The sequence below is a fragment of the Vanessa cardui genome, chromosome 18 (assembly GCF_905220365.1).
Source record: "Vanessa cardui chromosome 18, ilVanCard2.1, whole genome shotgun sequence".
Lineage (NCBI taxonomy): Eukaryota > Metazoa > Arthropoda > Insecta > Lepidoptera > Nymphalidae > Vanessa > Vanessa cardui.
The window spans coordinates 8,514,953-8,541,091 of record NC_061140.1 but is presented as its reverse complement, the minus strand read 5'-3'; the positions used below and the strand labels follow the sequence as shown (position 1 = coordinate 8,541,091).

The window sequence follows — 26,139 nt, the reverse complement described above, 5'->3', positions numbered from 1 at the left end:
TAATTCTACTACAGGATACTAAAGAACTTATAATTTAAACATATACAACAACAAATAATAAATAATGGCATTTCGACTATCAATGCGTCGACCAATCTGAATCGACAATAACAGTAACACACACACACACACACACACGACGCAGCACTCACACATGCACACAAAATAACTAATTAGCATACGCGATAAAAGAGGCCAGTAAACATCCATGATGTATTAAAATCACGTCCCCGTAACAATTAACACAAACGAGCGAACGATCAAATAATAAAAAGTCTCTTTGTCATTACAAACACTCGACTCGTTCGTAGAATCATTAACAATAATAACTTTAAGTCGATCGGTTTCAGAACGAAGATGGCGAACAGCAAACCAACATGGCGGCGGTAATTATTCACGATAGCTGTATTATTATATTAATTTTGTTAACATTGTTGATAAACTTGAGTATTTAACATAACTATAAAATTTATAGCGTGTTCGACGGACTATAAGTAATTGCATACATATATATGTGGGTAAATGTTGCAACACTCATTATAGGTTTAATAAGACTTGAATCTTCAAGTTTTCAATCATTTATAATATTCTGTTTTAAACAAAATATATTTTAGTCATTTCCTTAATATTGTGTTATGTTATTTGATTTTACTACCAGGTAGGTTACTTCATTACATAGTATAAAACAAAGTCGCTTACCGCTGTCTGTCTGTTTTTTTGTTCATAGATAGAGTGATTTGAAAGGAAGGTTTTTGTATACAATACATGGAAAATATAGTTAAGTTAGTTCTAATTTTAGAAGTTTCTATTGTGATAAAAATAAACAGATTCTGTATTGTGTTCAGTATCAGTATTGCACCCGTGCGAAGCCGGGGCGGGTAACTAGTCTATTATAAGATAATAATGGGTATTATGTCGATTTGTTAAATTCCGCACTTGTCAATCAAACGAGTACACCTAATTTGGAGGAAACAATGTCATTCGATACGTCAAGAGCGCTAAAGCAATCTAAATGTCCAGTTAGAAGCACAAATGACTATTCGTATTCAGACAAACAATTTTCCGTCATAGATATATTCACGCGTTTCAACCTCAAAACTTCATACGCTAACAAAGAGCGCGACAAGTCGCATCACCTCCAACCTCCGATTGAGAAACCCAATTTGAATAACAATCAATAAATTAATGTACGGACGTAATTTATTCATAAGCAGGAGTCTGTGACACACCGACGCGACGAGCGCTGAATCCAAATGAAATTTTATAAGAAACTCGTCTTTTCAACGTTCCATTATGGGCAGAATGTAATACTTTTCTTAACGTATCATCATTATCGGGACGCATCACAATGCCCCTTTGAACGAGTGTCGTTTAAGTCGACTAATCTCTCTTTACACGTAAAAACGGACGTCGCCGAATGAGTTTCTCGTGTTGGAATAATTAGTCTGCAATTGAAAGCGTGCTTTATTTCAAGAGTCCGGACAAAATGGACACGACACGGTTGGGCAACGGTAAAACACTTTCACGGATACAATGACGTCTCAGAGGATTGTGATTCCGAAACGGTTGCCTCCCTTTTGTTTGTCGAACGAAGTGGTAATATTTGAATAGTCGTCTGGTAGCGATATAAATAGCCGTACGTTAATTACCGACTGTAATCACATTTCGCCAAACGCGTTACGACACACATGTCCCATCCCTTCGCTGTTCTAAATTTAAATATTATTTAGGCGGGAGCTCGAGCCACGCTCCCTGTCTCGATAGAATCGAAAATAATTTATGGATCTTTGTCAGAACTCTCAAATAGGTAAGATGTCGCTACGAAGAATCTAAATGAAGAGAACCGCGACATATTCTTGGGGTGTTTTAATTAACAAGTAAACACTTTCAAACAGTTTGAAATGAGATTGAATATATACAGATTTATCGAAAAGGAACCGGCAAATTGTCTTGTTAATAAATGGTTGTCACTATTATAGGTTTATCATTGGCAAGATAAAAAATATATTCGTACCGTCAACGTAACGGTAGTCTTTGCAAATCGGACGTCAGTGTTTCACCCCTTGTGTTAATAATCATCGGTTCACATATCCTAAAAGTATAAGTTTTTATTAACATAAGAATTAATAAAATTAAATGCTTTAATATATATTCAAATATATATAAATATGCACTAAAACTAGTTGTAAAAATCTTGACCGCTTGGAATGGTGGCAAGAATGCTAGCAGCATTTTCCCGTTGAATCGCAATTCCAATCCTCTGGGCAAAAACGAACCAGCCCTCCTGTCACCAGTAGAGGCAATGAGACGAGGTGTTATACGTTTGAGGATGCTTTTTGCACCACTACTCCATGGGCCAAAATCAAAAGTTAGGATACCAACAATATAACTGACAGGTGATGAAAATATAAATGACACCTTCTGAGAGTTATTTTCATAAAGTCCTAACTACCGTATTGTTAAATACGCATATTTCTAAAACGTATATTTTTATGACATTTTTCATTTAATTTGACTAGTATTTCACTACCTAACTTGTGGTTATACCCGCACGAATTGTATAAAACTATCACACACAATCCATCTCTTTTTAACCCCTACATTTAAAGCGGAATAAAAAATTGTATTCACTCTTATCTATGACACTACAGGGCTTAGGGTTGCATTTCGTTTTTAAATCAGCGTTACTCATATAAACATGCGAGGAGATATTTTTAGATGTTTTAAAATACGACCAAGATGCTAAAATTAATATGCCACGTACATTTTCAGATCGAATTACTTAGATGTAAATCACATTATATAAAGCAACTCACTAACCCTGACTGTTTTAAATCATTTTTGGTCGTCTTGTCTAAATTTTTAATGCGAGCGATATGTTGAAAACGGAGGTGACCAGTAAAATTTCTTAATTTACATCAACGCAAGAATAGATAACTAGGGTACCCAATTATATAAAAAAATACTTATTTATTTTTTCATATCTATTAATCGTTTAGTTTTTTAAATTATATATAGGTATAGACAGGTAAATAAGCTACCAATAATAATAGATTGGAGGTGGTCACCACCGTCCACATATCCGTATACATAGGCACTGTAAGAAATAGTAGCCATTCATTCCAACATGCAGCATGTTGGAATGAATGGCTACTATTTCTTACTATCTACGGAACCTGCATCTGTCTGCGTCTGCGACTTACCAACATATATAGATTATTATGAAAAAAGGCAAACAAATCAATCAAAATTATGAAATGAATCACGCTAATAAAGTGGACAAAATTTCGCTTGAAATATTTCCCTTTCACAGAGCTATCTTCATAAAAAACGCAATCTAATGAGTATAGGGACCGAGATGATTATAATCAATACGCCTAAATTGAGCCAGAACCACTGAATTCGCGTGTCGACACGATCGCCCAGAGCGCGATCGTCGATTCTCCAAACATATCCAAATCACATCAATTTGACATTATATTATTAGCTGTTATTATACTTAACAATTGTGATTTAATATTTTACCAAGATCAGTTTGTAACGAAAGATAAATCCAAGTTTAAAGTAGCAACAGTTGTACCGATTCTACAGACACAAGAACTAAATAGATATTACCTATTATATATAACGATTTAAAAAAAAGGCAATTATAAAAGAACTGAATGGTTACTACGCCTTCTGTTGAAGTATTCTGTAAATGGAACTCGAAACTCACCGTAGAAAACGAACGTGAAATCTCAAAATGTGGTGTATACGACATTAACTTTTTTAATTATGAAATTAATAGAATACGCATATCAAAAATTTGTACCAGCGTTAATCGGTTGTCGACATTTCAAGAATGAATTCGAAATAAAGTCTTACAGAATCGCACTGATATACAGGAGATAATATAGAGCCTGAGGAAGCAATTTAATCAATCTCAACCCGATGTGACGTAATTCTGACAGAGGACCAACAACTTTATGGAATATCCTAGGTATTATTTAGGATGACAATCCTATACTAATCGGCCCAACCTATCCCAGGACCTGAGGCTAGTAGGACCTAGAAAGCAAACCTAACAAGGCAATCAAATTAATTTAACATGGATATGTTGTATACGTCGGTGTTATAAGTTGTAGATAATATATTTAGATTAGCCTCAGGGAAACAGAAGCTGTGGTATCGGCAAATTGATGCCTGTCAGTTTCACCACAATTAGAATCTCGAATGGCGATTGAGTCCGATTTGACGATCGTGAGAATCGATTATTGTAATTATGCGATCAATGCCGCTAGCGATTTTCGATGCATCGAGTAAAATATTAAAATTATACGAATGCACTTATTTTTGTCCTGGAATTAAATTAATATAATTAACTAAAATACCTCGTATTGTAAGACAAGGTAAATAAACGTCGAATTATCCAACAGATGAGACCTTACCTCATCTGCTTTCGATGCTTTTAGATTTATTAACGGAAGTAACTAATAACTTTGAAAACAAATTAAGCCTAGAAAATAAACTACCGGTTTTCCAGACTTAAACCCACAATCTTGATCACGTGCCTTCGCCACTAATTCAGTTTTATATAAAAATATATTTCATTAATGAAACGACCAATCAAAGTCCACAAATTTACAGTCCGTTTTGTTATTAGCGTTATCGCTACAGACAAACTAAACAATGTAATAAAGCTATTATAGATCGAGTAACAAGACGCTGTTTTAATTTGATTGCACCAATTATTGCTTACATCTGCAAGATTCCTCGCGGGAAAAACAATCAACTGTCAATCACGACGCGTCCGAGATATTACACGTTTACGTTTTTATACATAGATAACACGCTACGCCTGTTCATTGATACTCAAACTTTGACCAACTCACCTCAAAATCTTACTCGGAATTTCATTAGCATTTACTTTAAATATAAGATGAATAACTATAGCTAACTCACGCAAGATATCATGGGAACATTGGAAAAATGTTGAGAACCGTTGCCTTAGACCGCATTCAATGTTCCACGTAAACGATGTCGATTCCCAGAATAATGATCAGTATCGCGTACCTAATGATACGTTGTGAATTATACCTCTACAAATATAAACCTAGACTTAATAAAATAGAAGTGACACGTTTCAAATAAGAGTAGAAAATGTGTTACGATTATCTTTTTGATAAAACTTAGTTACTTACCTAGACTATCTACCCAGGTTACTAAGCTAAAAAATCAGTCGATAGAATCGATTAATGTACCTATTATTATTTGATAGTGGCAACACTGGGTGCTTATTAATCTACTTATAAAGAAATTAAAACAAAAATGCGTAGGGAAAATAAGCAATTAAAATTAGATTATATATTTTAGATAGTGACGTGTAAAATGACAGATCCAATAATAAATAAGTAAATGATACTCTTATAATAACCGTAGTCTCCACTAAAAATAAGCTACCGTTTAATAGGATACGATTTGATACAAATTATTATAATTATAGACTTCTTTAACTAGCTGTGACTCGAATGAGAGGCGTATCGTTCGCACACGCTATTCACATTTCTTAATATAAAATTGTTATAGATTGTACTGAAACGAAATAATTTCTATTACTAAAAAAATTAAGAAATTTTAACATTATTTCATAATTGTTCATAATATTGCACACCTCGAATACGAAATACGAATATTTTGTGTAATTCATCAAAATATGAACACCTATTTCAGAGAGTATTTTAATTATATCTTATTAACAAATTTGATAATATAATAGAGACTTCAAATAAATCGCAATAAAATAATTTAAAAATGTGGCCCTAATTACGCTCACGTCACGCTTTTTAAATATAAATTCATTTGACATGTCTAGTTGGGATTGCCATATTAAAAAATAAAATAATATGCTGCAGAATCGTAGCAACACTGAATATAAGCTTGTCCAGTCAAGTGACCGTTCACACAAATGACATTACGTGTATATTTTCACTACTTAAATAACACGCATATTAATTAAGCAGACTATTTCCCGCGTTTAGCGCTAGTATAGCCGCAGAGCTGTGATATTTCCTGCGTAATATAAAATTACATTACCTGGTCGCTGTAATGAGAGGATATCGGGCGGGTCGTATTATAAGTAGTCTTAATATTTATAATGAACGACAACGACACCTTGGATTCGCAATTAGTGACAGCTTGGCCTCGTTACGGTAAGGGGCTCGCCCCACACCTTGCGCGTTGTCTTCGCTGTCGCGGTCTAAAGTAGATGCATTCTTCATCTATTCAAAAGGTTAATCCCGCTAAAAACACGACTTTGTGAGATCCTAGTGAGAACAGAAATTTGTCTGGAAGAAATGTCTTTGGTGATGCTTTGGAAGACAATGATTAAGACGACCAAACTTCGAGAGTTGACATATCCTGGATTAGAAAACTACCTGACAATTAGATACTTACCATACAGTTATTACCATTTATTTAATTTTACTCCTTGACCAATGACTTTTCATGTAACAAGTCAAACCTCAAACCTGTACTCAGACCAGCCTTAGTCCTTTCACTATATCAACTAATGACGGATAGATAAAAAATTGATATCGTATTTTTTTACTGTGGTCTTTATCTAATTTATCCCATGTCAAAATAATAGTTAATGCCTCTTGTAATTGTGACGGAAGCGCTAGTTCGTTTTTGTAATAATCAATTATTCTTCAACTCAGTGTATTTATGTATCTAAGTACTTAAAATATTTATCACGCGACAGATATATGTGTCACCATATAAATCGATTTAAACGAAATAACAATGTAATTTAAAAAATACATTCTAAAAAAACTTCAACAAAGAAACGGTTGTCCCCTCATACGTACTAAGCTTTAAATGAATAAAGTCATAATGTTCTTAGAAGTTACCACTAACCAAAATGCAAAGACTAAAAGGCATAAATGCATAGAAACAAATTCGTACTTTCTCTATTTATATCATTAGACATAAAAAAATAATGATGGAATGATTAATCTTGAGAAATGCGGCGCCACTTCACTTATAGTGCACAATACCCGACTACTTTGAAGAAGTCACTGCCATTCAAACTTCAGTGAATATCTCAATGCGAGATATTATGCGCTTAATTAATTATATTTAATGTAGCCGCAGCTTTTGTTGAATGAGACAACTATTATTTTATAAAAGATATAATTTATCATCGTTATTGTATGCGGCAGTCGTTTACACCGCAACGCCATATAATTTTAAGCTGTATGAGCAACGGTTTTTGTTTTATTTCATTTGATAATTTAAAAAAAAAACTCGACCAGCTATGAATGAAAATGTGGTTGACTTGAAAATGCTATTTGCGTCAAATATGAAAAAGAAATAAAACACATTGCACCCAAATGCGTCTGTGAACTTTTTCAATCAAAGCGCCCAAAGGTTTCCCACAGCTGGGCAAAGACCTCTTTGAAGAGAATGTTTGGAACATATTCCGGTTCCACCACGCTGCTCTAATGCGTGCAATACACATGTGGCAGAATTTCCAAGTAATTAAACGCATGCCGGTTTCATCACGGTATTTTCCTTCACCACCGAGCACGAGATGAATTAAAAACACAAATTAAGCACATGAACCATCAGTGGTGCTTGTCTGAACTTAAAAACCTATTAAAGTTGTTTTCAAAACCGTAAAGTAATATGATAAAGTTTAAGAGGAAGATCCATGAGTGGTGCGTGCGCCGGTAGCGGTCGCGTGTTTGCATACATTTTTTTAAACTTAACTAATATATACGACGTTATTACAATCGTATGGTATCATACAATAAAATTTATTGTCTCAGCTTGAAATATATCTCTCAATGTCGTTGCAAAAAATTGTATTAATTTCTTATTTAAAAATAAATAGTAGGTAATAATACATAAAATAAATTACATATAGATAAAAAGCTTCATGAATTTCTACCTTTTCATACGAATTATAAATTAAAAAAAAAGTTGTAATTGTCAACTTACGTTACTCTCTTTAGAATAAAGATTGTTTTCAATTACTCTTAAGAGATAAATGTTTGCGACGCTATTGATTCACTTTTTTTATTTAAAATTTGGCAAAAAAGTTTAAATTGCCGTAACAAAGATAAATGAGTAACGGTACCCGACCCAACGATGACCACTGTCAAACAAAAATACCGATATATAGAGTGACTCGAGTAGTTTTGATATTTGTTGTTACCACAACAACAAATATTTCATTTAGAATATTTCATATTCCATTAGAGTTAAAATTTTATTTAATTAAATTATTTTTAATTTTTAAGATTTTTTCTTTGTCCTGACGCAATTTTGTGTCATATAATCTCAAATCACAACGATTCTAGGTATTTATATTTCAAGCAGTATTTGGCTCGAAAATAGATGTATCTACACATTATAATCGTATTACATACATTACATTTATAATACTGATATATTGTTTTATGATGTAATTAAAAAAAGAGTACAGTATACGACTAAATCGTAGTACAAATATCAAGATGAGTCAAATGCGGTATAAACGAAAGTGTCAAAAAGGAAATACCCAGATACCTTCCGAGAAGTTATTATTAACAGAAATCTAAATATTACACTTTTATTGTTTTATTATCATTGAACAATTTACTTTTAAAATGTATTCAGGCATTACAGTTACCTAATTTACAGAAGAAAAATGCTTTCAATAAAACTAACGTAAGAAGTACATATATTTAGGACTGATTACATTCTTAAAAAATACTTTGACGCACACAAAAATATAGGTAGTATGAAAATAAAATGAAAATTCAAAACTGATTCTAAAATTATCGCAAAAGTATATGATTAGGTATATGTTAGCATTGTTTTTATATGTATAACATATATTATACATAACTATAGATATAAAGGAGAACATTGTGTATTTACTATACATTTACCGTTTGCTATATATTTGAATGTCCAAGTGTATGTTTTAATTTTAACTTTTAAGTTATTCATACTGTTTCTTAATTCATAATAGTCTAAAACTATAATTTAATTATTATTAATGCAATTTTATTACTGTTACGTTCAATTAACTGTAATGTCAAAAAGCACAGATTATAAAATTAAAATAAATAGTAAACTAGTTTATCGCTGTAAGAAATATATATTTTAATGAATTTGAAGTTTATCATCTTCAAAATATAAAGCAATATACATCTTCTACGATATTGTGTTTACCTATTTTAATTCGGAACTTCAAATGGTAAAATCGGTTATATTATATCTGTCGGCGTTTATGATGTGTGTGTCAACAGAACGCCGACATAGTTTGCCGACATCACTCAAATCTTCTCGGGTCTGCTAGTTGTCGGCAAACACATCGACATAATTGAAATTATTTGTCAAGTATTGTGCAATGACGTCGGATTATTGCAATACAGAACTGGCTTAGACCACTTGTGGGTATGTAATGGATTACCAAAGAACATACCTTTATATATATATACTCAATAAGTATTTGTTATATGTTAATCTATGTTTAATAATATATCTCTATAGTATCTATAAAGTAACTCTACCTGTCCCTCTTTCACAGCCAAACCGCTGAACTGAATTTGATGAAATTTGGTTAGAAGCAAAATTGAAAACTAAGAAATGAAGAGAAAAAGGATGAACTCAAAAAAAGGACATAGGCCACATATGACAAAAAACAATCTAAATCACGATCGAAACCGCGGGCCACTACTAGTCTACTTATTATATTTATTATTTGAGCATTTAAATCATCATGTAAATGCTCAACCTATTTGGATCAGCGTCATGAAATAAACTGGAATCCAGAGTAAGCTGCAGGTGGTGATCATGACAAGCCATGACCCACGGTGACAGAGAAGGTATATCGCGGAAGGACCACGCGAAACTGGTACACCTTACACCGCTACCACTTTGCCTTAATAGATATAGATTATAATCTATATCCTTATTAAAGTAGTTAACGAATAGGAAAACCAGCGTTACTAGGGATTATTGAAAATATTACTTACAATTTTAATATTATCTTAATATAAATAAACGAAGATCGAATCTGCATTAAACCATTCGGCTATTGGGTATTAAAATATTTATTCATATGTTACCAGCCTGAACCAATTTACATATAGTCCTTTTCTCCTGTACTGCTCTTTAGTACATACAATTTAAGTAAAATTGTATATAAAATTGGTCACGTATTATATACAAAATATGTAGTAAATATCCTTTTTACCGTAGAAGTAATAACGCGTCCATCTTTACTTGAGGCAAATTAAGTACAAAAAAGAAAATACAACATATAATTAGGTCCTTAATTCAGCTGCCTGGAAAAATACACCTGCCCTCAGTCCACGAGCCACATTTATTTCCCGTAGCGTTTTACTACACCCAAAACGACTATTTTACTTTGATCCCTTACCTACATTCATCTAACCTCACTTTCTTCTTGTTTTATTATACGAGAGAGAGGAGAGGTAGGTCATGGAGTTTTGTTCACTTTTAGTGTTACGTTTTAGTGGTAGTAAATAATTAAGCAGATAATTTGATGAGAGGAAGCTGCTCCGGTGAGGTGTTTATGTGCGGTTGTCTAGATTGTATGACAGGGAACTTTCATTGTTATTTCTCTCGCATGCGATGAAAGCAAAGAGGGTAATGCCAATAATTACGTTCTCAACGTTTATGAAATTTACACCAATGAGGTTTTAATTCGAGATATTCCAACTTATATTCGGTATTCGTTCAAATATCGAATTTAAAAAAACATTTTCGATAGTTAAACGAATACTGCGTACTATTCGGAAATCGTTTAGTTATTGCAATGGCACTTTATCGTAATCTTAATTTACATTTAAATATTCGTTTTAAGACATTCGAAAATATTGCCTGATGCTGGTAATTTAGTTTAAAACGCTCTAATATTTTGAAATAAAATACAATTTCTAAAGATATAGCAATTGTATAAAATGTATGTATGTATGTAAATGTATGTATGTGTGAATGTAATACGTTATTTACATAATGGTTTACAATCGTGTCTAGTTCGATAACTGTGCAAAATTTACGTATTATACAAAAGCGGGTTTTCCTACTATATTTTGTACGTTATTGTGATAAGTTGTTAAAATTTTTATTTTGGTGTATGATAATGTGATACGTAAATACGATAACCGTTAAATAATCGTTGCTATTCGAGATTTTTTTCATTGTATATGGAATGAAAAAGTAGAACCTTAGTTTTGATTTAAAAATGTATCTACTTTTGCCATTTGTTTCCATTTATTCATCAAAATTATTACAATTTAAAAGCTATAACTTATTACCTCTATTTTTACAAATATATTAAAAAAAGTGGTTGATTTCTTTACTATTCCAATTAAATCATATGAGTTTATCTATATATCTAAGTTATCCTCCATAACAATAACCTACGATCATATCATATCTTGTTTCATAAAACATATTAAAATACAAAGCAGATATACCTAGAACCTCTAAAAAATCGGTCTGTTTTCGTAAAATCACAAAATAATAAAAAAATATTGAAACGCCTCTTTATAAAGTACCATTATTCAAATAAGGAACAAGACCGCAAAGCTCGAAATAAAAAAAAATAATTACCACAGACAATGAACATTGATATTTATAGTGGATAACCAACTCGTAATCAATATTATTAAATGTCCTTATATGGCTTTCTTGATGGCTAGTTAAAAATAAACACTATGTCAACTATTTAAATAAAATCAGAGTCAAGAATAATATCGATTCGATATCAATACTCGGCTATCGAGTTACGTCTCAAGGGAAGCCGGACAAATGCTGTTAGAATGATTAGTATCAAAACATAAGCTTATGAATGTTGAATAAACGTGGTGTTATATCCGCTTTAATCGAGTTACTGATTTATTTTTATATTTTCTAGAATAATTATGCTATAATCCTATTTGTTTTTAAAATCGATATTAAACTACAAGGCACATTTTACCTCATTATAATCGATTTTAATACGACCTACTGGCAAATACAATTTATAAAAATCGATTTCTAAAAATATAAAATATGATCGATGATTATTTTACATAATTTTTTTGATACAATTTCTGTTGTAATAGTTATATCAATGATTTATCTAAATTCAATACTCTTTATAAACTTTATCGGCCAATAATAAACGACGGAAAAAAATAGTTTATAAAATATTAAAGAAAATACTATTCTATAAATTGCTGTAATTAAATTAAAGGTGATCATATTAAGATCATTATCGTAACACTCAAGTATATGTTTAAACAATGGTTGAGTTCGGACAAACATAAAAAGTACTGAAGTATAAAGATTTAATAGAGTCGGATGATAGGAATCACAGACTAATTAATTTAATGGTTTTTGATATTCCGGTGTAAATCTATGCTAATATTATAAATGTCAATTAACTGTCTGTCTGTCGTTCTTTCACTGCCAAACCACTGAAACGAATTTGATGACATTTGGTATCAAGCAAATTTGAACTTTAAGGAAGGACTTCAAGGAAAGAAGGCTACTTTTTTTGTCTAACACATGACAACCAAAACCCAACAACTGGTGTGTTAATAAGGGTGTTCCAATATACAACAACAGCCTGTAAATTCCCACTGCTGGGCTAAAGGTCTCCTCTCCCTTTGATGAGAAGGTTTGGAACATATTCCACCACGCTGTTCCAATGCGGGTTGGTGGAATACACATGTGGCAGAATTTCTATGAAATTTGTCACATGCAGGTTTCCTCACGATGTTATCCTTCACCGCTGAGCACGAGATGAATTATAAAGACAAATTAAGCACATGAATCAGTGGTGCTTGCCTGGGTTTGAACCCGCAATTATCGGTTAAGATGCACGCGTTCTAACCACTGGGCCATCTCGGCTCCAATATACATAGATATTTAATTCTGTTTAACATTCATAATGTCTTATAAACCACATAATCCTCTGATATCAATGTAAGTATACGGAAGCTCCTTAAAACGATCGTGTTTCGATCGATGGATAGTCATATTTCCGACGTATCCCATTACGATGTTCGTCTGTGATGTGACATTATTAATATCAAAATCTATTTATATTGTTTGCTATCTAAATTTAATAGTTTCACGTGTGTTATGTTTGAAATATTTGTCATTATAATTATTGGTTTATTATTATGTGTTGATTTGAGTTAATTATAAAAGAGAAACTAAATTATACATAAGAAGATCTAAATAAAATTAATAATTTTATGTCTGTGTATAATGTATAGTTACGTAACTAAAAATGTTATTTATGATATATTACGATTTTTATTTCATTTCATTTTTCTAAGTATTTTCAAATGAAATTCATCATCACTTTTTATCTTTCTAAAACAATATTAAATACATATTTTTTCCAAAATATGGCTTCATGAGATAGCCTTTGATCCAAATTATTTTAGCAAACTTTAGTCATAGAAACAAATTAAAAGTATTCTCCAAGAACATACTTATCGTATAACATACATATGCGAATGAAGATGTAATAACAAAAGTGAAAGCATATATAAAATACAAGTTAATAACGTACATAAAAATCAATTAATAAACATTTACTTATGACATTAGCATAATATTTATACACAAAATAATGCATTAGGCTGTTAACAATAAAAGGGTTTGCTATGAAATATTTAACGCTTTACCGAAGTATACAATAAAACAGCTTTCTCCCTTTCATATGGGATTTACTCCATCGCATCATTAGTAACACGCTAATGACCTCTTCACATGCTTGATCGTTGCCCGCAAAACAATAAATGGCCGTGTATTATTACATTGAATAATTATAAAGAATTAACCTTTTTTTTTTAATTTCACCTCTACCTGTAAATAATAAGCATGAGTATGGTATGTTTTTGGACGTGTCAGTCTTGCATATACTTTTTTTTGTTCAATAAATCAATTATTAATAAATAAAGGAATGTCACATACGGCTTATGTAAAGATATGATATGAGTTGTTTTGTTTTGTAACGCTAATTTTACAATTTCACCTCATCCGTACAATTTATGTTTTCATAATTGGAATTGAAAAAGGTTTTAATAATTAATTAATTTTTTTTTCGTTTCAACTGTCATCATGTGACATTTGTATTCTGCCAATGACAGAATGTTGAATGAATCCTGGCTGGTTGAACTTTTCTAAATTAAATTCGAGTGAGAAATTATTAATATCTACTATGCTTATGTTAAAATTTTTCCTGTATATCAACTGTTAGTAAACAATTGTCCTTGTCAATCGTCTAGTAGTAAAATGTCATTCGTAGTCGAGTCTATTAATTAATTAAGTCGGCGACTGCCTTAAGGGACAAGAAATGTCATGGTGAATAACATCGATATCATATGAATGATTATGTTTGAATACTGATTAACATATATTTTTTGTTTATGCTCAGTTTAAATCAAGATACTTGCAATTGTTTATTGAATATGTACGTGCAGTATTCAGTTTATGTTGAAGTTCATTGAAAGCTGGGTATACCATCAACTATCTTCAAAAATTAAATATTTAAAAAGTGTTTTTTTTTTGTTAATGATAATTGAGACTAATTTGATTGACTTAATAATAGATAATAATTCTAAAAGTACTGCATCCTTGTTTTCTTTTTGACAATACCTAATAAAAACATTATATTTGAATAAAATTACCTCGTAACTTCTATATTCAAATTGGCGGTATTCCTTTTAATATGTTTTTGAAATGACATCTAATTATGAAAAAAGAAACCTTAAGATTTTTGCTCTTGCCAATTCTTAATGACATTGAAAAAAAAAACTCAAAATGTCAACTCGAAATGCAACACAAAATTGCAACCGCGAGCCGCGTCATACTTTTAATTAAGGACAGTGCACTGATCATATCGGAACGCGATTATAATCTTCATATGACTTCGCGAAGACCCGGCAATGCCCGCTGCCCGCCGTGATACGAACGTATCGTTTTACATAACTCATTGTTTGCTAGCTACGTTTGTTTATGATACTAATATTTAAACTCACTCACTTATGTGAACTCACTTAAATCCATTTTACGTATGTAACGACGAAATAATTGACTGATCGGGTTTCAATATTTTATTATTGTTTCTAATATTTGTCCCATTCATTCCATTCGTCTTTATCGCTCTCCTTTCTGTTATAATTATTGTTGATCGTTCTTCATTAATTTCACTCTATTACTTTTTGTTCCTATCATAACCTGTACTGTCAAAGTAAACACTTTTTGACTTTTCTGACTTTTAAACATAAATTTTAATAAGGTAAATTTAACTGCATTCATAAAATTTGCTTTTAGTATCGAGATTTAAATGTAACCTCTTTGTATGGCCTGTCCACGACCAGCACAGGGCTTGAATGACACTATTTATTTGATTAATAATATCACTATCAGTAGTTTAATTATTGATCATCAAAATATTTGAAAATTAACTATGATTTTAATAGAGGCGAACTCACAACCGAATACCTTCGATAGAGATTAAAAAACTTATCACTAATGAGCGTTATAACAATACATGGATTTGAAATAATATTACTGCTAAATACTAAGAACATTCAATTGAATTTAATAAAATAAATGTTTAATTTGATAAGAATCGATCATAAGCACACACACACAACTGTCAGAAGTTGTCAATTTGCATCATACCTACTTAAAAGGTATTCTTATCAGTGTTTAAACTATCAGGGATGTTCATGATGCTGTGTTTTACCAAACCCGTGATAGTTTATATCATAAATTTTAAGTGTACATAAAATACTTAGCAAAGCATCATCAACATATTTAACTATTGATGTGTTGCCTGTCGCTTGTGACTTTTTGCTGTTCATAGCCATGTTCTGTGATGAGCTACAAGCTACAACTCTTACAAAAACAAAGCGCAAAGTTCCGCTCCAAATAGAATTTGGACGGGAGATGTAGACAATCAAATGGACACATAATAACCCCTGTTATTTTGATAATAAAGATACTTTAATACTGAGGATGTCCTCAGCACCACTTATCAAGTGGTACCATTCCTTATACTAATACACAAATGTACTGGCACAACGGAATCAACCATATTAAATACTAGTGGTCATCCGCAGCTTCGAACACATTTTAGAGTCTTGGTTGTCATGTGTAAGGCAATAGAAGTAGCCTAAATTTCTTCAAAGTCAGTTCAGCGGTTTGGTCGTGAAAAAGTCGAGATGGCCCAGTGGGTAGAACGCGTGCATCTTAACCGATGATTGCGGGTTCAAACCCAGGCAAGCACCGCTGATTCATGTGCTTAATTTGTCTTTATAATTCATCTCGTGCATCGTGAGGAAACCAGCATGTGACAAATTTCATAGAAATTTTGCCACATGTGTATTCCACCAACCCGCATTGGAACAGCGTGGTGGAATATGTTCCAAACCTTCTTCTCAAAGGGAGAGGAGGCCTTTAGCTCAGCAGTGGGAATTTACAGGCTGTTGTTGTTGTTGGTTTCGTCGTGAAAGAGCGACAAACAGACAGACAGATAGAGTGACTTGTATTATTCTGGGTCATAAAACCAGCAATACAAAGTATTGATGATGTGCTGTTGAATAGTCAACTGATAACCTGACACTTTTGAGTTATCTCGTCATAGCATGAATAGTTATTGTCACATGACTGACAATCTGGGTGCACATCAGGTTGCATCATCATCACGAAAGTTCACTTGTGTCACTCTTGAACAAAATATCATGGAAAATGACATAATAATTCTTATCATATCAGTTCGCTGAGTTTATGGTACCTACATAGTGAACACTTCTATTTAAAAATATCCTTTGCTATTTTTTTTTTTAAATCCTGGCCGCTTCATTTTTTTTTTTTTAATCAAAAAGTTTCTATATCTTGTTTCGATTCTGTCTAAACGATCGAATATGAAGAACGATCAAACCAACATTGATAAATTTATATATTGTCGAAATTAATTAATTTTTAACCGATTTAAGAAGAGATATGTTTTTTGTTGCTTTTATAGATACCTGGAACTGAAAGTGACATTCGTATAAAATTAACTTCATTCCTCTTTGTTGATACTTAATTTAAATTTTTTTTTTTTTATTATTCAGCCTTTTGCCTTCCACTGCTGGACGAAAGCCTCCCCCATAGAACGCCAACCATCCCGATCTTAAAAAAAATTAAAGTCTTTAATTGGCAATGATCGAGTATTATCTAATTACCTACTTATATTTTAGTACGAATAACTACTTTAACAAATTTAGTATAGAAACATAATTGATTTAAAAATAGTTAATAAAAAGTAACAAACGTATGTATTCCAATTTCAAATTAAATTCAAAACTACATTTGACATTAAAAAAAAAAAACTTTAGCGAACTTTCTAGAAAATACCGGCAAAGACAAATGCACTAAACGCTTCTAAGGAATAGTTGATTTGAATAACAGTCGCGTACAAAATTACCGCCCTATCATTAATAACTGACGAATGTGTGCGATTATAAACATGCAAATTGAATACCGCCCGCAATAATGATAGGAGATATAAATAACATAAGCTACATTAAAACGACTATATACAAAACGACGTAGTACTACAGACCTCGTTTAACAATTCGAACAAATGGCGGATACTTTATAACCTTACTAACAGTGGCGTATCATAGGGCCAGGTGGTGCAGTGCACCAGGGCTCCGGAGTTCAGGGGGCCCTCTTAACTAATCCTTAAGCTTCTGAAGCCGGAAAATCACGATACTGTGCACAAGATTTTTTTATTTGGTACCTATAATTTTAAAGGATAATTATTAGTTAAAGAGGGATGGGAAAGGAGGAGGTAAGGGTCCGATTCTTTTTCTATGCACCGGGGCCCTTCTTCACCTAGCTACGCCACTGCTTACTAATATAATCCTAATTAAATAAAAATACTTATCACCATCAATACTTAGTATAAAAGAAGTCGATTATCGCTGTCTGTCACTTTGTATACTCAGATCTTTCAAATTAAGCAACGGAATTTGATGCAGATTTTTTAATATATGGGGTTATGCGAGAGGAAGGATTTGTATATAATTTACATATTATATAAATAGTTCCGATTCTCTGGAACGCCTAGTCCGAATTTTTCAGGACTTGACTAGCAGATAGCTGGTCTCCAAACTGAACAATAATTATTTTATTAAATTCAAACGAGCAAGTTGTCGCGGGCACAGCTCGTTATGAAGTAGTGAGGAAAATTATCTGCAAAGGTTCCTTAAAGCATTCTAAAAAGACTTTAATTTAAACCCCCAGTAAACTATTTACATAGTTTTACTGGCTTATACCTACTATAAACCTCAATACTGAACGAACAGCGAAAATTCAAGTCAATGGGATGAATCCGGATTGGATGAATTACATGAAACTGGTTTACAATTGCAATGCTTGACGGACACATGCTAAAGTTGAATCTTGTAGAATGAGTGAATGACTTGGATCGTACACTACACGTTCACGAAATGTTCAATATCATTCATCAGTAAAACGGTGGCCTGTCAACGTTTTTATTGCAATTTATCGTATTAGCCCTCATAGAAGCCACACGCATCAATATACTAGAAATAAAGGAAGTATAATAACTTTAACGTTAAAGAAAACCGTTAACCAGCGACGTTTTTAATTAACGCGATTAATAGGAATGCGATATAAGCCATCGGAGAGGTATTATTGAATAATTTGTTTTATGCGGGTACCCGCGCCAACCCGCGAACTATCAAACGATACAATACAAATTGAAACATTACAAACGCCTATCAAATTTATTGCAAATCAAACTTTATTTTGTTCTTGATAGAGTTTTTATTTGATAACTCTTTTAATTTAACTTAATTCTAATAAAAAATTGATAGAAAAATGTCGTGAGCGATAGTGTACGCTTATAGCTACGGGTTTAATTTGATAAGTGTTAAGTTATAAACATTTAACTTGAGGTAAAATAATAATTTAGAAGTCATAAATTGAATTCTCAAACAGTATTACAATAATACTATAATGGGTAGGTACTAATAAAAATATAACTACATTTCAAAATGGCGATAATAAGCAGATACTAATTTACACATTATATTCATTATTTTGAATCTGTTATTATATTACTCACAGAAATAATAAAAATTATATTAGATATCGTTAATGTAAAGTTAAATAACATTTTATTTTAATAATATTAAGTCAAATAAATCCAACAAACGTAAGTAGATAGGTACCTACTTATTTATTCTTGCGTCACAATTTTATAATTTTATAAGTGTGTTGTCAATGTCTTTACAGTCAATACTCAATAGGAACCTTACAGATAATAAATAAAAAAAGTTTAACAAATGATTTCACGTCAAGGAACACAAAACAAACAGCCGAATTACAAACTCCTTTCTTGAAGGCTAAAATCAAATGATTTGAACATGCGCTTTAAGATCATCAATGATAGAAGTATTTATTTTTAGAATTTCACACTACCATTGTAACGATAAAGGTCGCCTTCTTACACACCGTCGTATAACAAGTTTGAAGGTAGTATTTGTTACCTACCTACATACCTAATTAATTATATTAAATGACAATTTATTTAAACATTATGTGTGTGAGATAAGTAACTTCTACCAGCCGCGTCCCTTGGCTATAATAAGTTTGGTATACGATCGATGGTTTGGTAGATAATTCCCTACAATTTTACCAATTTATAATACTCATTTTATTTATCGATATATCACAATGTCTGTCTTGCAGACGAAGAAACGTCTTATCAAATAAACGAACTTAAAAACATCGTAATGCTGTTGTAACAATAACTTTATTTACATATTTTGACTTTAATGTTATTGCTAAATATAACCAAAACAGAATGTATTTTTTTTATTTACATTAGAATTAATTTTAGATAACGTCATAATATTAGTAATTGTTGTGATTAGAATATTAATTAAATAATAGTTGAGATATGTATCTATATCAAGATTTGTATCTATGTGTGTCATAAAATGCATTTTAAGTGTTTAAGATAATATCAAACGGCTATTTTAAATATGAAGACATTTTTAAATATTCGAATCTTTAAATATGTGTTTATATGAAAACTACGTTTTCTATTAAGGTATCTGTATTTAAACACGTTGTGATGTGTATGTAGAAACTAACAATCCTTAGCTTTCATTTTGTTCATAACAAGTTTCATTTTTTCAGTATTTACATAATTCGTAATTAAAAATCATTTTCTCTAACAACAATAATTATTAATTTGAATCAACTCTACATTCCAATGATTAATTTGAGCTGATATAATTACAATATCTACAAAGGATAAAAAAAGTGAATTGAATTAATCTTTTCCTAACATAACAATGATAATTACCAAAATGGGCAAATAAATAACTGTAAAAGAAAAGGCAGCTGAAAATTTAGTAAATACTTATTAGTAGGTACTTGTTGTTTTTATTATTTTCTCAAATGTTGCCAGCTTTTAAGTAATAGTCAATATGGACATTCAAAATGTTAAATCTTATTACACCAATAGACGTCAGAGATCGGTGTAATAGTAGTCGTCGTCACCCACGCAACCTTTTCTTTATAAATATTGTATGTCAATACGATTATTTACTACATTGAATATAAATAAGCGATAAACCATCAAGTTCGATTCCAGTGGAGATTGGTGACAATGGCGCTTTTGTCGAGTCAGCCATTTTATTTGTATGCAAATTAAAATTCTAACAAAGCGGTCGTATCAAATCAATTCATGGAAAGTGACGTTCAAATAGAAACGTAGAAAAAACAAATACAAAACACATCAAACTTTATTCATCCGATTCGAATTGAATATTGATTTGATTCGAGGTATACCGATACTAATAAATAATATAATTATAACGTATGTAGGTGTTATTAATAGTCTCAAAAATGGATTCTTCTGATCAGGGCACCATCCATCCATCAGCCCATTTCCGTCCACTGCTGGACATAGGCCTCTCCAATTGCACGCCACTGAGATCGTTCTTGGGCTACTCGCATCCAGCTCCTGCCAGCCGTCTTGCGTAAGTCGTCACACCATCGTGCCCGAGGACGTCCTTTACTACGTTTGCCGAGACGCCAAAGAATTACTATTTCTTCCATAGAAATTAATTATGAAATGTGAAAGTAGGTACATAATATGATGTCTAGGTAAGAAATATTCAATAGAATATTTTTTTGGGAATGACATTTTAAATCCGTAGGCGCCAACCTTCACAGGATGCGCACGCGACCAGGTAGTCTGTAATTCACCTGACGACTTTTTAACACTCGTCAGACCCATTGTTACCCAAACTATGATACGGCATTTATATTTTTTTTACTATAGCAACATTTTCGACACCCTATTTTTAAATAGGCGACACGTAATACACGATTTTTATATTTCGTAGAATAAGTACGAAAATAAATATAAAATCACGACCGGCATGTGTCGAGAAGTGTTGTCAGCACGAAAAAAATAAATAAATCGAGCGAGAGTCGCCAATTATTTCAATTAATGAAACGTCCCGGTGTCGACAGGAAAAGGAAGCTGGGCTCTGAATACGAGCTAACTTTAGTAGATTGTGCACTGAGTGACAGCTAGATTTGATTAATTAATTCGTGGCCATTCGTCGAGTGGGGATAATAAATCGTGCGTGCGTTTCGGCCTCCCGTGAGATGTCGCCAGCGTCGGACACACCGCTGAATAAATGATTGACTCAAACGCAGACATTATATCTGTCTAGACCGAAATAGCATGCTAACGATCTCTTATACAGGTAAGTAATAATGAAGTCGTCAGATGCACTTCCGTTAGATCATTAAAATTTTAAGTTATTTCAAGAAAACGTCACCGTGTTCTGTTTGCAACTCCGCCTTACGTAGATATGAGTACTTGAAAGTCTGCATTCCTCGTGAGTGAACGTATGCTTTATAGCCGATTGATATTTACTTTCTATATAAGAATTTCTCTCCATCACATCAATCAACAACAATTCAACATCAATCTAATGGAACGGTTATGTTTGCGGAAAACACGGTAAGTAAATACAAAACATAAAAAGACTGAACGAAAATATTTCCATTAAAATTCATATTATTTTAACCGAAATATTTTTCCTCAATACGTTAGGTACCCACATCATTGTTATTGAGGTATTAAAATAATACATTTTATTATATTCAACAGATATTATTTTATTTCATTCTTATTATTCATTAAATTCTATACAAAATAACAACAGAATCTGTTCCAGGATCATTACTTATGATTATTAAGTTTTTTTATTGTATGAAAGCTTGCGTTTATGAATGAATGAATTTAATTCTAATGATTTATTTTCTAATGGATATCTAGAAAAATACATATTTAAAAAACGAATGGTTCAAAGTAAAATACTGTCTCAATTAAATTTATATGAGTAGATATCTCTTTCATTTATATACCACACATTTTTGTATGTTATAACATATTATACCTACGTATTTAATTACATAGAAGCCAACAAAGTTTCAACATAATATATAAATAATAACTAATAGCATAATAATTATTATCCCGATACAGATTGCAACAATGTATTTATATATTTAACTTATATCTAATGACGTCAACTGGCTTCTTAATCTTATTTTAAATTAAGAACGCATACCGGTACTTTTATCGAATCGATGATCAATAGAAGTACGACACAACTGACGATTTATACAACCAATAGAAATAGCTCCCTATCGCGCCATTCGACGCTATTCGTCGTTATAGATTCTCGTGAAATCGACGTGTCAAATTGACGAATTTAGTAGATCATATGATATTACGAGTTATTACGTTCGTGCAAAGATCATATTCACATAAGAAATAAATATTTATTATTTAGGATAGCGTACTTAATTCGCATGTGATCGGTTTTACGAATTTTGCCGATGGTACCTCTAAGTTGTAACGAACTATACTTCTATCATAGTTGATCAAATAATGTCTTATTAAAAGTTACATTTAATATCAGTAGCAATAAAAGGTATAATAACTATACATTATAAAAACAAATAGCTTTTACCAATGATATCTGTAATTTGTATTCAGTATAAAATTTATGGCTTCCATGCTAAGCTAAAAGTTGTATAACTTAATAATCACGCTACTTTGTAATTTCTATAATATATTTTGTACTTTATCTTAATAAAGTTACGTGTTTGGGAAACTTAACTTTAGATTAGTGGTAACTGTTTTGCTGCCACTGCCTCGATATATTTTTATATTTGTCAAAAAATTATGATAATTGTGTATTTGGTGCATAAAATAACTATTTATTATTTTAAAATCTTTATTAAAGTTACCACCCACATAATTTCGAAAATAACTCCAAATTATCCATTTGGTAAGCAGTAAAACAGTAAAAATATTTAAAGTTTAATTAATAGGTATATTTTGTAAACCAACGAATCGAATATTATTAATATTTGAATGTAACTTCGCTTTTATTTATGAAGTCATAGATCAAATCGGTATTATTAATTATTGTTATTTATTGACCGGCAACGTGTTTATTACTTTCGGTAAGAATACCTACCCAATTTCAATAGATTGTGGTGTTCGCAATTCGATAATATTAGAACTTATAATTGAAATATTTGCTACTTACTAAATGATTTAAAATAAAATCCTCATGATAGAAACATTGTTTATTTTGGAGCAACATCTCTTTGAATTATTTTAATAATAATGAAATATGTTAACAATTAATTTTATTTGTTAACATCGGTCTAAGAAACACTATCCTCTTGCCCCAAACACATTTACAAGTTTCCGTTATAAAAAAGTTAAAACGCCAAAGACAATAATAAGTTTAAAAAAAAATCATTTAAGTATTTGTTTTTCCCGGAATTATACATAACTACAGAAATGGTTCCGCTACATAAACAATGCTCAAATACTAAGTCGGCACAGATGGCAAAGGGTCGGCCTTCATCCTGCATTATAAAATCCGGCAAAGAATTTGTTATTAATAATCGTATCGGCGCCATTTTGGTTAAAACCGCCGACACTAGCAACCCCACATGTGAAAATATGTTCTTGCCATAATCGATCACTTAAGCCATAAAGCTGTTAATTAATAATAAGAAAAACATTTATAGAAATTGTTGAAAGAATTGCTTTTCAATATTTAGATACCTACCTTAATAGATTAATATATGATATAATCTGTATAAAGATTTATTAAATACTTAAACAAACACATTATTTGCACAAACATATAATTAGTTTTACGTACTTATAGTTTCCACATTATCAAGTATAATCTAGGTAAATATATACAGCATTCAATTGATTATCTTAAACTTCAACTAAACTCTTGCATTATCCATTTTAAAACTTTTATTACTGCAATAAAAGGTAAGATTAATTTTAAATAAGAATAAATCGATTGAAAATCGATATTCTTATTTGAATCTGACAAGACAAAAGGACATAGATAATGTCGTAGTAAGTAGATACACTTATTGATTTTATCTACAAAAATATATCACCGGCAAAAGTTATATCATATAATATGGTTTCAATTTTAATATTCAATTTCTGTTTTTAATCATTAATTTTATTAAAAAAACTATAAACGGTAGTTGTTTTTGCAAATTGTATCGCTTGAAATGTTATATCAACATATAACACATACCTAATCATTCCTAACTTTAATTCAATCAGTAGCTTCTTAAATAATCATACATCAAAAGTAAAATAGTACAAAAACTTTCTAGTAAGTGTCAACAACTACATTCCCGTCTCAGGGCGTCATTTTTTTTTTAATTTATATATTGCGGTCTGTCTAAAGTCGATGCAGGTCTGCTTCACACGTGCAGATAAAGTTTTATCATGTTTTTGCAGTAGCTCTGAACATGTGTAGCTATTATACAGCATCAGCTTATTTTTTATGATATCGTTGCCGTAAAATTAATTTTATAAAATCACTTCACCTGATAAAAACGACACTTAATCATTACATGTTTTTACGATTAGGACACAGATAAAAAATATTTTTAACGTAAGGTACATATGTTTTATCAACTTATTTATTGAACTTCAAATTATTTAATTGTTAATCAAAATCAATTAATAATTACTTTCTAAAAACACAATAAAATTATAATAAATATGCGTGCTTTTATTGTAAGTAAGTATTTATACTGTTTTTTTATACGTGCCATAAATTAATTTTAATTTTTTTTTAATGTCGGTATAATGTTTGCGATATTTGTAGCGACGGCTTTGTATGGTTGCCATGCAAAATGTAATTGGTCAATTGAAAACATTTCACTGGAGTCTACGAAAACAATATGATACTTATATAACACAAAATCAGCTAAAATAATAAAACTGGAAATGTTTACAAAAGGAGGTACACTAACAAAAAAAAATGAGACAATAGCTTCATAACAGGTAAGTTGACGGTTAAAAGCAAATCGGAAAACATGACTTACCACGGGACTATCGTCTCCAAGGTCTGAATCACGGTCGGCGTCGGCCATGGCGTACGCCGGCACCGGCTCACGATTCTTAACCCGAATCTTGGCGGTTTTTGAGACACGGGAACGACAACACGCCACACAGCGGCACGTGTTCACACGCTCACACACGCACGGTACATGCAATGCAGCGGAAAGTTCGCGCGGAAATATTCACCGTGTATACGAGCGTTACCGCGGCTCGCACGGAATGGTATGGCGAGCCGGTAACGCAGCGCCCCCTCTCCACTGAGGCCCCGCCCCAAGGCGTCTCGCGTCACGGCGAATCAAACCTCGCGATATCAAAGTGATATTTCTGTTATACGCTCCGCCCGCCGCATTTATATTGTTTTTATTCGAGCTATAAAACAATCGCGAGCTATCGATTTGTGATTAATAGCAGAAATGAAACACGACATTGACAAACAATTAGCTCACCTTCACTCAATTTGTTTTTATAAATTAATTACCTGTAATGAGTTCAAATGAATGACAAGTAAATAGGTACAATATATATTATAAGTATATATTTATATTCAAATAATCTAAATACTATAGCAATATATGACGTAGGTACACCGACCAGTTGTCGTCAAAGTTTAT

General features: G+C 31.7%; 1 protein-coding gene across 5 annotated transcripts in view; it reads right to left on the bottom strand.

The window, feature by feature from the left end:
* LOC124537592 (protein dead ringer-like) overlaps positions 1-25,738 on the bottom strand; it is a 115,327-nt gene extending 89,589 nt beyond the window's left edge. For all 5 annotated transcript variants that reach the window (XM_047114465.1, XM_047114470.1, XM_047114467.1 and 2 more), the window contains exon 1: positions 25,513-25,738. In XM_047114465.1, coding sequence (XP_046970421.1) covers positions 25,513-25,560 — 48 coding nt within the window. In that variant the 5' untranslated portion in view covers positions 25,561-25,738. The remainder of the gene's footprint in view (positions 1-25,512) is intronic.
* Between the last annotated feature and the right edge of the window lie 401 nt (positions 25,739-26,139).